Below are 13,209 nucleotides of genomic sequence, written 5' to 3' on the forward strand. Positions count from 1 at the left end.
GGATCGCGCCATCGCAGCTCGTTCAGGCTGCCCCAAGCGCTGTTGCTACCGCCCACTACTGATAATTGAGGGTTGTATGTTGTAATACTTATATAGACTAATCACTCCAGTGTAGTCGTAAGATACTCAGGGTTGAATAACACACAACATTTTAAATATTTAACGAGATTTAAGCTATAACTGAGCTTGTGATGAATGAACCTAAAATACATACAATTTTATGTGCGTGCTTATAATTTATTTAAAACTGAAGTTAAATTGGTTCTATCAAATTCAGCACGTGCAAAATGAATGGGTTTTACATGGTTCGTTTATTTTGGCACCCTTGAAATAGGTACTAAACTTTTATCATAAAATGTGTAATGCATTTCCGACTCCATAAGGAGTCGATCCGCATCAACAGTTGATATAGCCAAGTCCGAATGTTTTTCTGTCCGTCTGTCTGTTTCTATACGAACTAGTCTCTCAGTTTTAAGGATATCGTCTTGAAACTTCGCAGAAGTCCCTCTTTCTGTTGCACGAGTACATATGTCGGAACCGGCCGGATCGGACCACTATATTATAAAGCTGTCATTGGCAGGATCGTTCCAAAAGTAGATTCTTGTATGGTAAACTTTTTATTTTTCAAGATATCTCTACCAAACTCTGGATTTATAAGTTTTGCCATGATCCTAAACTAAATCATATAACTACCAAAGGAAATATTCTGTTTTCCAAGATACTTGAAAGATACTTTAAAGTCAGAATATACCAGGTTCACTATTTTCACATATCTGCTAAAGGGAAATGCATACAAGGGTATAAAATCTTCCGCGTGCCGTGCCGTGTCTTTGTTTGTAGAGTTACTAAGAGCGTCTGGGCAAATAACAATCATGATAAATTAAGACTAATCAAGGCCTGGGACTACATTTTACAGGTTTTTAGGGTAGCATGCATACTAAGTCTAATGAATGGACTTAAACTGTCATTATACAATTAATAGTGTATGATCTTTAATGTCTTACAACAATCAACAAACAAAAAACTATTATTATTTTAAGATAATTTATACGTGTCTGTCCTGACCGACTGATCAACGCAAAGCCAAGCCATGAGAGCTATAAATGCACGCGAAGGCGGGTTTTTGGTCAATTCCACCTGTATATATGGAAAACCGATGGAAAAGCGTATTATATATGCTTCTCTTTTGCTTACGACGTAAACAGCTTCAAGCTGTTTCATTTTCACGTACCACGTATTTCGCACTTTTCTAAATATCCACCCCAATAAGTGAAAAGTTAAGCAATAACGCGGAGGACTACAGCAAAAAATAATGAAACATTCAATGCCCCGGATCCTTGTTGTGCGGTCAGTGAAAATAACTGCATGATAAAATAGAAATAAGATAATTTTCAGTATTTTAGTATAGTAGCATTTGTGGTGTGCACTCAACTTAATTAATGATGTTCTCAGCCGTATATCATTTAAGATTGCACGCAGACTTAGATAATATTCCGTGCACTTGTAACCAGCAATTCGTCTGGCACACGTCACATGGCACGAGCTCTGGACCTGTTGCCACACAGTTGCACTAAGCTCGGAAGCAAATACCATATATGAATCGTATATTTATATGGTAGTCGGAGCAAACATTTGCTCAAATATAAAAGCATCGCGCACAGGGAGAGAGATAGATTGTAGAAGTGTAAAAAAATAAAAAAACTGTATGAATTTCACCTTCACCAAAGGCAGTTTCTATAGCGCCGATCCTCTCGTATATAAGTCAGTGAACCCGATAAACGTGCACCACAATCGTCGACATTTTAGCTAGAACAAGACATAATGGCAGCGGCACCTGAATGGCTGACACATGATTACATTGAGCACGCGCTGAGAACGCATTACAAAGATGACAAATTACAGATTGTACTGCTTGAATTGAATCCGGCTCTGGCACCAGGCGAGAACTATGGTGGTGTCTTGACAAGGGTCCGCGTGCGTTTCACACTTTCGCAACAATCCCAAGAAGAGCAGCTGCAGAACCTGATCGTAAAGACCTCCATTGACGATGATGAGTTGACGAAGGAGCTTATGGCGCCCTACGACATTTACAACCGCGAAATGACCATCTATGAGGAGGTGCTACCCAAATTAAATGAGCTTCTCAAGGAAATTGATGAGTTTGAGCCCTTGTTTCCCACCGCCATCTTTGTGGATCGCGAACGCATGGCCATCATCTTTGAGGATCTAGCCGTGGCCCATTATGTGATGGCCGATCGTGTTAAGCGTCTGGACAAGGATCATGCTCATTTGATCCTTCGCAAACTGGCCAAGATGCACGCCACCTCTGCGGTACTGAATGAACGCAATGCCGGCAGCCTAGAGAAATACGATCGCGGTTTCTTCAATCGCTATACAGACGCCTACAGCGGCTACTTTGTGGGCGGCCTACTGGCCGCCGCACGCTGGATGAGCCAGGAGCCCGAGTGCGCACAGTACGGGCAGAAGCTCTTTGAGCTGGCTCCACACTACATGGACATTGGTCGGGAATGTTTTGCTCCGCTGCGGGAGTCGGTGAATGTGTTGGCGCACGGGGATGTCTGGACCAACAATGTTATGGTCAAATACGATGCAGTTACCGGTCGTCCAGTCGATATTCTATTAATTGACTTTCAATATTCCTTTTGGGGGTCGCCCACAATTGATTTGCATCATTTCTTCAATACATCGCTCCGGGAGCCACTGCGACGGGAGGAACAGGGTGCACTCTTTGAGTTCTATCATCGCATATTCAGAAATATTCTCACAAAACTAAACTACAAACAGAATCCAATTCCCACTTTGCACCAATTTCAGTTGCAGGCTGAAGAGAAGCGCTTTTTCGGTAAGCCAATTCAGAGGAATAAATTATTGGAATTAACGAAAAGTTAACTGTGTTTTTTTTCCTTATAGCCATGCACTCGACTGTTGTGGTACAGCCTGTCATGATCAGCGAGGACCCCACAGATGCCTGCTTCAATGCTCTCATGAATGATGATGAACGTGGCATACGCTTTAAGAATCGTCTCTATAACAATCCAGTAGTCCAGCAGAATTTGAAGGCCTTGATGCCAGTCTTCGATAGAAAGGGACTGCTGGAGGTTAATCAATGCTGTTAAGTCGACAAATAAAATAAGACATTAATTCACATTGTGTGTGTAATTCACATTGGTATAAATACTAATACCGAATAAGCTTCTCTAGGAACTTTAAATACATATATCATGACGGTCAACCAATATGGGAATAGGAATATAAAATAGTTAGTCAATAAATCGCTATACACAAAACTATTTGTCTGATGAATGGCTAGCTGTCAACTTACAGCCTAACCTAAGAGTTAGGAAGCTGAAGTTTGGAAAATTCCACCGGTTAGTATGAAGCAATTCCCGAAACCGGTTGTATGAAACTTTGATGTTTACCATCTTTTTGGGCTCATATTCATCCTTACCCTTATATACAGGACTAGCGGGTATTTCCCGTCCCTACCCGTGACAAGTTTTGTGCTTATCATTTTAGATATTACCTTTCGAACCAGTCCCTGCCAGTGAAAAATGTAAATTTTTCCGTACTATATTAATCTCCACGTTTGATAATAAGTTAGAAGTTCTTCGAATAAGGAATCAAAATTTGGAAGCAACGGCTTCAGCCCTTATGTTGGTCTTGTGGTGAGAATTTTGATCCACATTTTTCATCTAAGATTGGTGAACTTCGTGAAGAACGCGTCAAATACATTATCACAAAGATTTTGCAAATTTTCACCAAGCTTCCACAGTTGCTGAGGGAATTTCTAAATCGCTGAAACATGTATTCCCAAAGTATTTAGGGCCAATGGCAAGAAACTTAAAATTTCGCCCTTTTAACCTTTCACCGGCATTTATGTGCTCCAAGGGAGGTTGATTTTGCGAAAGGTGTTTAATATCTCCTAAAATAATTTTCAAATAAATGTCAAGTCCGCGTCTTAGCGTGCACCTTCCTCACATAAGGTAACTATAGCTCCCTAGCCATTACGGATTGGACTGTGCGTTGAACATCAATCAGTCAGCCAGGACATAGAGATAATAAATATTTGTCAGAGGGCATTCAACATGCAGTGTAATCGACGAAATAGTTTAGCTTAGAGTGCAAAGCTTTGGCAAACAATGCGAGAGCTTGTTTGAAATCCATTATAAAAAGCAGACATTAAAATACTATCAAATATTATGACACTGATTCTGACGACAGGCCCGACAGCCTAATAAAGACACGGTGATGACGGGCTAAAATGACGAGCGCAGCCATATACGGGAATAGAGTCGTTAAATCAATCTGGAAGGCGGGCGTAAGATATACATAGTCATAGACATATTCCAGCAGTTTTCTTATCGTCAACTCGAGCGCCGTATAAAAGTAGATGAGCTCTACGAAGACAGGTCAGAAGTGTTTGACGACTGTGGATGCGATCTTACAATCATGCAGGAGCAAACAATTCACGAGTTCCTTGCAGCACCCACTTGGCTCACGCGGGATTACGTGCAGCAGAAGTTGCGCGAATATCTGAAAGATGGCAAACTGCAGCTACAACAACTTCACATAAAGCCCGCCACGAGCAATGGGGAGAACTATGCCAGCGTGATGACGCGCATCAATGTGGAGTATAAGGACAAGAATCTATTAAAGCACAAGGATACCTTTTTAATAAAGACCACATTTTCCGGCAAGGATCCAGCAGCTCATTTGCTGGAACAGTATGGCATCTATGTCCGCGAAATGGATATGTATGAGGAGGTTCTGCCCAAGTTGGCAAAGATCATCCAACAAGAGCTGGGCGATCAGAGAAAAATGTTTGCCGGCACCGTAAATGTGGATCGGGAACGCGACTCTATTATGTTTGAGGACATGTCTTTGGATAAATACACTGTTGCGGATCGCATAAAGCAGTTGGATCTGCCACATACAAGACTGGTACTGGAAAAACTGGCCGAATTTCATGCCGCTGGGGTCGCTCTCAACGAGAAACAGCCTGGGATTTATGCCAATAAATACGATCGTTGCTTTTTCAATAGGCATACAAGAGCCTACAAGCCAATCATGCAGAATATGCTGAGGGCTCTGATAACATCCATTGAGGACGACAAATTGATGCATCAACGATACACAGCTAAGCTAAACGGAGTGATCGATCACATCATGGAATATAGTGAGCGAACGATGGAGTTGAACGAAGGGGATTTCGCAACTCTGTGCCATGGAGATCTGTGGACTACGAATATTATGTTCAATTATCTGCCAAACGGCAGACCCAACAATATGATTTTTATAGATTTTCAATTTAGTGTTTGGAGCTCACCGGCTATCGATTTGCACTACTTCTTCAGCACCTCGGTACAAGACGAACTCCACAATCATAAACAAACTGAGCTGGTCCAATTCTATTACCAGAAGCTCATGGAGGCTCTGACGAAACTCAAGTTTGGTGGCTATGTGCCCAGCCTTTTCGAGTTCCAGCTTCAGTTCGAAGCGCGGGCTTTCTATTGTGCGTAACTGATTTGTGGTGTTGTAGTTCGATTTATGCTAATTTCTTCTGTTTCAATTGTTTACTTAATAGCTATTTTTTGTTCCTTGGTTTTTCTGCCCGCCATGCTGCACTCTGGCTCCGAAGAATTCTCCATCGAAAAAGCTCTGTCTAACTCTGAAAGCGATATTGCTTTGAGAGTATCTATCTATAAGACCGAGATCTTCCAGAAGAAACTGAGAACCATTTTGCCATTTTTTGATCACAAAGGATTGCTGGATGAGATGTAAATGGAATTAACGTTTTTAGTTGCATAATATGTATAATTTAAGAATTATTTAAAAATTAAATACTTCTCACGCTGATCGATAATATTTAAATAATTAGGGAAATGCTTACATCTGACTTGAACTTTCAACTCTTTTATGTGTACAGCTACAATATTAGAAATGAGTTATATTATTTTTATCGATGTCATCTTGAATAAAAAGAATTTAAGGGAGCATTGTATTTCAAAAAATTCAACATTACCCTGGTCATTAGTCTGGATCAAATTCAATTTAAATTCGTATCGGTATTTGTATCTTAAGACCTGTAACGACAGGTAAGATCAAATTTAATACCTTATTCTTATAATTCATAACAATCGGAACAGTACAGAAGTTATTCTAGAACGCATTAAAAATTGGTAAAAAGGGTATGTTGTGCAAATTTATTTTACACGCAGAAGTATATCCGACCCCAGAAAGTATATATATTCTTGTCATGTCCGTCTGTGTGTGTTCGTATTTTTATTACCCCTAACGCAAACGAGCTCGTAGTGCGAGCTGTTTCTGGTCTTGGTAGAAGAGGGTTTAAGGTATCTCCTAGTCGGCATCTCCCGACTGGAGCCTTTAACTTATTATGTTTTAGTCAACCAATTTTGTCAAGCTAACTATATATTCAAAATTTCTTTTTTTCCTGACATATTCAGACTCTGTTAATTACAAGGATTATCTACGTAAAAAATTAGTTTTAAGATTGTAAAAAGAACTAAGTCATTGCAATAAACAATACGTAACACAACTAATTGCGTGTCTCATTTTTATTTTTCCAAAAAATTAAAAAATTAATAACGACGTCATGAAATATAAAAACGGATAACGTGCCAGATAAGTTGTAGAGCGTGCAAAGATATGAGAAGATCTCCCACCATTGATAAGGTGGGAACTACGCTAAGCTAACAAGTGGGACTAACATGACTATCCGTATGAATTTTGGTTTTGTTATGTAAATAGACTGCGCGCTTTATGGATTGTCAAGCAGATGAAATAGTCGCACATGTAAGAGATTTATAGGGGGCACACTTACTATATACTATATACTGATATATAGCTTTAATTCAATGTCAGACGTTACTACTATCTACTGCACAAAGTATAGTAGTCCCATTTGTGCTCAGATGACTATGCAGTAACTGGAGATTGTAGCTAATAGATATTAGTCTACATATATATGTTCATGTAAGTATATAGACAAGTCTCTAGATCCGCAGGGAAAGGCGTTATATCAGCGACACATAAGTAATACAACTGTCTGACGCTATATGGACAGATTAGATAACGCCAGATTATGCATACATATTTAAACTTTCGGGATCGTTGGGCTTGCTGGACTATAAATTGCGAATGCTGCAGAGTCGATGCGAGAGTATCAACTAATCATGGTCGAAATACGGAACGGCAACAGCAACGGTAACCAAGATGAGGATGACTTTCATCCTGCACCGCAGTGGCTGACGGTGTCCTATGTAGAGTCCATTCTGCGTCGCGTTAAGCAGGATTCAGGGCTCAGTATTAAGGATTTAAATATCAAGGCCGCAACGGCCAAGGGCGACAATTATGCCAGCATCATGACCAGAATCAAGGTGGAATATCTACGTGGCGGCGCCAATCAGCCAGAAACGGAATTCTTTATTGTGAAGACCACATACGAGAATGATCCATTCATATCCAACATCTTTGCGGGCTACAATGCCAGTCAGACGGAAATGGTTATGTACGACAAAATCCTTCCACAATTGAGTGACCTGCTGGAGGGCACAAAACAATCGGAGAAACTATTTGCCAAGACGCTGCATGTGGACTACGAACACTCGGCCATCATCTTTGAAGATCTGGCTGTATCCAATTACGTGCTAGGCGATCGGTTGACAGGCTTCGATTTGGAGCACACCAAGCTGACTTTGCGAAAGCTGGCCAAGATGCATGCCGCAGCCGCCGTCTTCAACGAGCGTCAGCCCGGGCTCCTCACCAAACTGGATCATGGCATATTCAATCGTCATACGCGGGCCTTTTCGCCAATGTTTGAGAGTCTGGTCGGCGTGGCCGCACAGTTTGCCGGTCAGTGTCCAGAGCTGGGTAGCGTCTATGAGGAGAAGTTGAAGCGCCTGCAGAAACGTGTGATGGAGTACACCGAAAGAGTTTATGATCCACAACCGGATCAATTCAACACACTAACTCACGGCGATTTGTGGATAAATAACATAATGCTGAGGAATAAAACCGATCAGAATGAGCTGGATATGCTGCTGATTGACTTTCAGTTCTCCGCCTGGGCCTCACCCGCCGTGGACCTCTTTTACTTCAGTAGCACCTCACTCCAACCCGAAGTGCGCAACAAACACCTGGACGCCCTGATCCAATACTATCATACGGTACTGGCGGATACCCTTCGTGAATTGAACTTTGGTGGCCATATACCCACGCTTCGGCAGTTGATACTGCAACTAGAAAAGGGTAAATTTATGGGTGAGTAAATGGATCGCATGCCTTTAAACAGCTGAGATTAAATGGAAATATATATATTATTCTACAGCTGTGACCGCTACTCTGACCTGTCAGGCTATAATGCTCAACGAGGAAACAAAGGATGCGGACTTCAATGGTCTGCTGCTGGACGATGAACGGGGTCGCAACTTTCGAAAGGGCATGTACAATAATAAGAGGCTTCAGGAAAATGTAAAAAGATGGCTACCCGATTTTGAGCGCCGCGGCCTACTTGATGTGTTCGATTAAATATACTTAAATTGAATTGTATACTGGACTTTTCGTTTTTTTTTTATTATTGAATAGATATTAGAAAATTGCTACTTTGTTTTAGGAACAAATTAAAAGGCTTATATACTAACAGTGGTTTGGTTTTATCTTGCTGTATAAGAGTCTTTGGAGTCTTACACAAATTATACAATTTTGACTGCCGATCTGACCCCCTACCCTTATTTGATGCGTAGCAATTAGGCCACTTGAAAAATCAACAATAATTTGTCTTAATTAATTCAGATTATGTAGTTGATCTTTTTAAAACTATCAACCAAATGCATTCTTACGATAAATATAATTAATAGACACACAAATTTTATGTTTTATGCTTTTTTGCCACATATTATAATTATTTCAGGGTAAGGGCGATGATTCTTGCTTTACATGGTGTAGCCACTCAAATATAATGTATTTTATATTCAGACAATATGTTTCTACATCCGGTAAGGATTTTGAAAACATGCAATTTTGTGTCCTTTTTGTTATATGGGAATTCATATGCTTCAAAATTCTAGAATCCTTTACATTCTACGCATACCTATTAAATGGAGCTATTCTCCTCACGCGTTGTAGTTTAGGCACTGTACATTTCTATTTTTTTAATATTTAATCTTTTAACGTTCTAAGATCTTATATCTTTTCTAATCTGCACAGTAAAATAATTTCATCACAATATGAGAGAGCATTTATATACACATGTATGTATACATAATAATGCACGAACACATGTATGCACATTCAGGAAGCGTCTATCTCAGTTAATCAGCGTTTTTACTTCCACTAAGCTTCGGTGCTCCCAAATTGCAAAATCATGCCGCATTTTATTAAAATGCCGCTGTGCAAATAAATTAAAAAGAGAATGATAATTGTTATTTGAACAAGCAGCTAATGCTGTGTCATTTAGTGCCAGAAAAAGGAATCTAACTCTTAAACAAGTTTAGTAGGGACACCCATTCGCTAAATACAGATGTAAAGAACGGAAATCAAGGACTTAATATTTTAACTTCTTGTCACGCTCTTATAAAAAAAAAAAACAATATTCGTTGCTTAATGTTATTTTTAATATTTTGTATAAGTTTTTTGTGTTAATTGTATTTATTTAATTTTTTTTTGAATTGGTAAATGTAAAGTATATATATATATATATATCTATATATAAAACTGTTTGTCCTGACTGACTGACTGATTGGTGATCAACGCACAGCTCAAACTGTATGAGCTAGGAAACTTTCACTGTAGTTACCTTATGTGACGAAGGTGCACGTTAAAACGGGCTTTTGGAGTATTCCACCCGCACGTGAGAAAAATGGCGAAAAACGTTTGTATGAAACTTTTTTGTTTACCATCCGATCGGCCTCAAACTCAATTTCAAAGTTCTTTTTTCAAAATCATTTGAGGGGTGTTTTACACTTTTCCAAAAATGTATTCCTTCTTGGTGGAAATGGGGGTCAAAGATTTGGTGGATGACGTTTCGCCCTCAAATTGATTTTCAAGGATCTATATGACAAATTCCACTCGCAACCGTGGTATATTGGCTTAGTTTGTTCACCGTCCGATTAGTTTCAAAATCCTTTTTAAAGCTTTTTGAGAACCGTGATTTAATAACATACGTGCCACGGGCAAGGCCGTGCTATACCCTCTAGTATATATATATATATATTAAGCAAGTGAAATCGAACTTTTTAATCTTTTCATGGATGTGCCCGTGAGCGAAAGAAAATTTGATTATTAATATTGGATGAAATAAATTGGCCTGGATAAGGCCGAATTGTAAACGCTGGTCATTTATATACATTTTTAAAATTAAACTTTAAACATCATATCGATTTTTAAATGTTTTATTAATTTTGAAATTTATTATATAACCACATATTAATTAATAAAGTTAAATTTTCTACATTTATATACATATAACTAGCGGGTATTGCCGGCCATGCCCATGGAACGTTTTGTGCTACAAATTTTAGATATTACCTTCCCAATAAGTACACGTCCGTAGAGAATGGAAATCAACCCATACCATCTTCCACTTCTATTCAAAAATATGTTTAAAGTGCATCGAATAAAGAACCAAATGTTGGAATCAGAGGTTTCCGCCAACTTTCCACAGTTGCGGATGGAATTTTCTAAATCGCTGAAACACTTATTGATTAAGTTTTTTTATGTACAGCTTTGATGCAAATCGATCAAAACTTAAAATTTCGCTCAAAAAAGCTTTCAATCGCATTTCTACTGAGCAAGCGTGAGACACGTCTGGTTCTTCTTATAGATCTTTGGAAATAAATTTGAACATACGCACGTCACCCACCAAATCTTTGACCTCCATTTCCACCAAGGAGAAATGCATTTATTCGAAAAGTGTGAAACACCCCTCAAATGAATTTGAACCAATTTCTTTAAAAATGAGTTTGAGGCCGATCCGATGGTATTTAAAAAAGTTGTATACAAACATTTTTCGATAAATACCCACTATCGTGGGTGGAATTTCCCAAATCGCTAAAAACACGTATTTATTAAGTTCTTTTGTAGAGGCCTGAAAATAAGTTTGAAGCAAAGCCCATCTATACCTATGTCAAAAAGTTCCCAAAGTTTTGAAGCAAAATATTTACTGTATTATAGTTAAAACCATAGATTATTGTGTATATATTAATGTACACTGTTTTTAGCTAGAACTGAGTTTATTCTAAAAATCCCAGCCAGCGTACTCTTTCACCACATCCTTGTTTTCCTTACGATGCCGATGCACGGCACTCGCTTCGCCCTTGGCCACACAACGTTTGCGCTGCTCCCGCTTCTCCTTTATATCTAAGTTGCGACGTATGCGATCTGTGATCACAGAAGGAGCTATCGTACTGGCTGTGGTGGAGAAGGAACGCTGGCTGCGTGCATCGTTTAACATCTGTTCGACCATCTTTAGACGGTACTTGCGCGAATTGGGATCTAGGCTGGCTAGCTCTGGCATTTCATCCGTTTCGAGGTCGTTGGAGCTGATGGAGTGCGCATCTTCAGCTGCGGGAGTGGCTTCTATTGTATTGGAAGCAGATTCAGTAGCCTTTGCCACAGCTTCACTAGCTTCCTGGGTTGGAATAGGCGTCATCCGTTCGGAATCTAGCACTTTCGGTGTTGCCACTATAGCCGAATCGGATATCTCGGGACCAACGCTTAGATTGCCCAAGTATTGCGTGCACGATTCAATGTAACGCCTAATTGCATCGTCGGACTTTTGTGCAGGCTTTGTCTCGCTGTAGGACACCTCGTTTTCTAATTGCCTACGGCACTCGTCAATCTCGGCGGCTGCAGCTGGCACCAAGGTTGGCGGCTCATCATCAGCCAACTGTTCTTGCTCCTTTTCCCCCTCCTCCACTTCCTCAATCATGCCATACTCCTGCAGCAGATCCTGCTCCATTTCCTTTGTGAATCCATAGCCAGTGCAGTGGACCTCAGCGTCTAAATCATCTTCGCGCACCAAGTCACTGAATTTGGGATAATCCTCGCTTTCGTAGGCGAACTTGCGACGGAACATCTCACGCACGCACGTGACGTCGCGCTCAAAAAAGCTGTCAAAGATTGGAAATTTGTTAGCGGACAATAGAAAAGATTGTTAACCGCTTACAATTGGGCATTCTCATGGGAAGTGGACATCATTTGAGGAAAGTCAATCAGTATGGGCTTGCCGGCATCAGTAAGCATCAAATTAAACTCATTGAAATCTCCATGAATGACACCCGAGTTTCCAAGGCGCACGATGAGATTCATAAGATCATCGTAGACCTGTGGTATATCCAGTAGCTCATGCACTTGTGTCCTGCAGTTAGGAAATAAAGACATATATTGAATGCAAATTTAACTACATGGATGTCCACTTACATGGGCCAACCGTTAACAAGCTCCATAAGCACACAGTGCCGATTGAAATCAATTGGCCTGGGCACGGGGAAGCCCCGATCGTATAAGGCTGACATATAGGCAAACTCCCGCGTTGCCGAGATGCGAGACAGATATAGCCAGGAGGCTTTGTGCCTGCGACCATGGTAATCGCGCTTTGATTTGACGTTGCGGAAACAGGTGCGACCCAGGCGATGCAGCTTAAGGCAAATGGGCGTGCCATCCTCATCAGCAACCACATAAATGTTGGATTCCTTGCCAATGCCAATCTGGTTGCCAAATGAGCTAACAGAACCACGCAGCGTGAGGGACTTCAGTGCGAGATAGTCGTAGCCCGTGTTAGTTAAACGATAGCCATCATCTGCAAGCAAGATATAGCTATCGAAAACGGAAGTCGAGGATTTTAAATCTTACTTACACTTCTTGCCACGCTCATAGGTTAGCAATTTGTGCTTGCAGAGCTCTTTCAGCAGTTTGTGCACGCCACCCGTTTTGAGATTGGCAATCGCAGCGGCCAGGGGACCTGGTACCAGTTCGTGATTCTTCATGCCCATTTCGATAGCTGTCAGCACGCGAAAGTCCTCCCGGGTGAGGTAGCGCAGCACCGTAACATTCAACTTACCCATTTTACTGTTGTTTTCAACAATTTGCGTGCATTTATTTTGTTTTGCGTTTTACACGTGCAGGTAATTCGATTACGAAGGCCGATGCATCGATATTAGTATAGCCTAA

At 40.5% G+C, this 13,209-nt stretch overlaps 4 protein-coding genes across 4 annotated transcripts; 3 read left to right on the forward strand and 1 right to left on the reverse strand.

The window, feature by feature from the left end:
- The first annotated feature begins 1,711 nt into the window (after positions 1–1,711).
- LOC115766082 lies at positions 1,712–3,286 on the forward strand. The gene is made up of 2 exons (XM_030709888.1): positions 1,712–2,863; positions 2,932–3,286. Exons 1-2 carry the CDS (start codon positions 1,822–1,824, stop codon positions 3,135–3,137), a joined length of 1,248 nt encoding a protein of 415 aa, XP_030565748.1. The 5' UTR covers positions 1,712–1,821; the 3' UTR covers positions 3,138–3,286.
- Positions 3,287–4,460: 1,174 nt separating this feature from the next.
- Positions 4,461–5,971, forward strand: LOC115766089. The gene is made up of 2 exons (XM_030709899.1): positions 4,461–5,533; positions 5,606–5,971. Exons 1-2 carry the CDS (start codon positions 4,471–4,473, stop codon positions 5,800–5,802), a joined length of 1,260 nt encoding a protein of 419 aa, XP_030565759.1. The 5' UTR covers positions 4,461–4,470; the 3' UTR covers positions 5,803–5,971.
- A 1,243-nt stretch (positions 5,972–7,214) lies between these two features.
- Positions 7,215–8,669, forward strand: LOC115766069. Its single transcript, XM_030709872.1, has 2 exons — positions 7,215–8,301; positions 8,369–8,669. The coding sequence occupies exons 1-2, from the start codon at positions 7,215–7,217 to the stop codon at positions 8,566–8,568; spliced, it is 1,287 nt and encodes a 428-aa protein (XP_030565732.1). The 3' UTR covers positions 8,569–8,669.
- Positions 8,670–11,190: 2,521 nt separating this feature from the next.
- On the reverse strand, positions 11,191–13,190 carry LOC115766048 (serine/threonine-protein kinase rio2). The gene is made up of 4 exons (XM_030709825.1): positions 12,896–13,190; positions 12,460–12,838; positions 12,206–12,397; positions 11,191–12,149 (listed from the first exon to the last, which is right to left on the reverse strand). The coding sequence occupies exons 1-4, from the start codon at positions 13,101–13,103 to the stop codon at positions 11,276–11,278; spliced, it is 1,653 nt and encodes a 550-aa protein (XP_030565685.1). The 5' UTR covers positions 13,104–13,190; the 3' UTR covers positions 11,191–11,275.
- Between the last annotated feature and the right edge of the window lie 19 nt (positions 13,191–13,209).

Source organism: Drosophila novamexicana, unplaced genomic scaffold (assembly GCF_003285875.2).
Source record: "Drosophila novamexicana strain 15010-1031.04,08,12 unplaced genomic scaffold, DnovRS2.1 tig00001062-arrow-arrow-pilon, whole genome shotgun sequence".
In the NCBI taxonomy this organism is placed as follows: Eukaryota; Metazoa; Arthropoda; class Insecta; order Diptera; family Drosophilidae; genus Drosophila; species Drosophila novamexicana.

Excerpts from the sequence above, each read along its gene's own strand:
- LOC115766082 (XM_030709888.1), top strand. The coding sequence starts at position 1,822 with ATGGCAGCGGCACCTGAATGGCTGACACATGATTACATTGAGCACGCG. Across the intron at positions 2,864-2,931 it reads TGAAGAGAAGCGCTTTTTCG|CCATGCACTCGACTGTTGTG; the intron begins GTAAGCCAATTC and ends TTTTCCTTATAG.
- LOC115766089 (XM_030709899.1), top strand. The coding sequence starts at position 4,471 with ATGCAGGAGCAAACAATTCACGAGTTCCTTGCAGCACCCACTTGGCTC. Across the intron at positions 5,534-5,605 it reads CGAAGCGCGGGCTTTCTATT|CTATTTTTTGTTCCTTGGTT; the intron begins GTGCGTAACTGA and ends TTTACTTAATAG.
- LOC115766069 (XM_030709872.1), top strand. The coding sequence starts at position 7,215 with ATGGTCGAAATACGGAACGGCAACAGCAACGGTAACCAAGATGAGGAT. Across the intron at positions 8,302-8,368 it reads AGAAAAGGGTAAATTTATGG|CTGTGACCGCTACTCTGACC; the intron begins GTGAGTAAATGG and ends ATTATTCTACAG.
- LOC115766048 (XM_030709825.1), bottom strand. The coding sequence starts at position 13,103 with ATGGGTAAGTTGAATGTTACGGTGCTGCGCTACCTCACCCGGGAGGAC. Across the intron at positions 12,398-12,459 it reads CTTGTTAACGGTTGGCCCAT|GACACAAGTGCATGAGCTAC; the intron begins GTAAGTGGACAT and ends TCCTAACTGCAG. Across the intron at positions 12,150-12,205 it reads TCCCATGAGAATGCCCAATT|CTTTTTTGAGCGCGACGTCA; the intron begins GTAAGCGGTTAA and ends AATCTTTGACAG.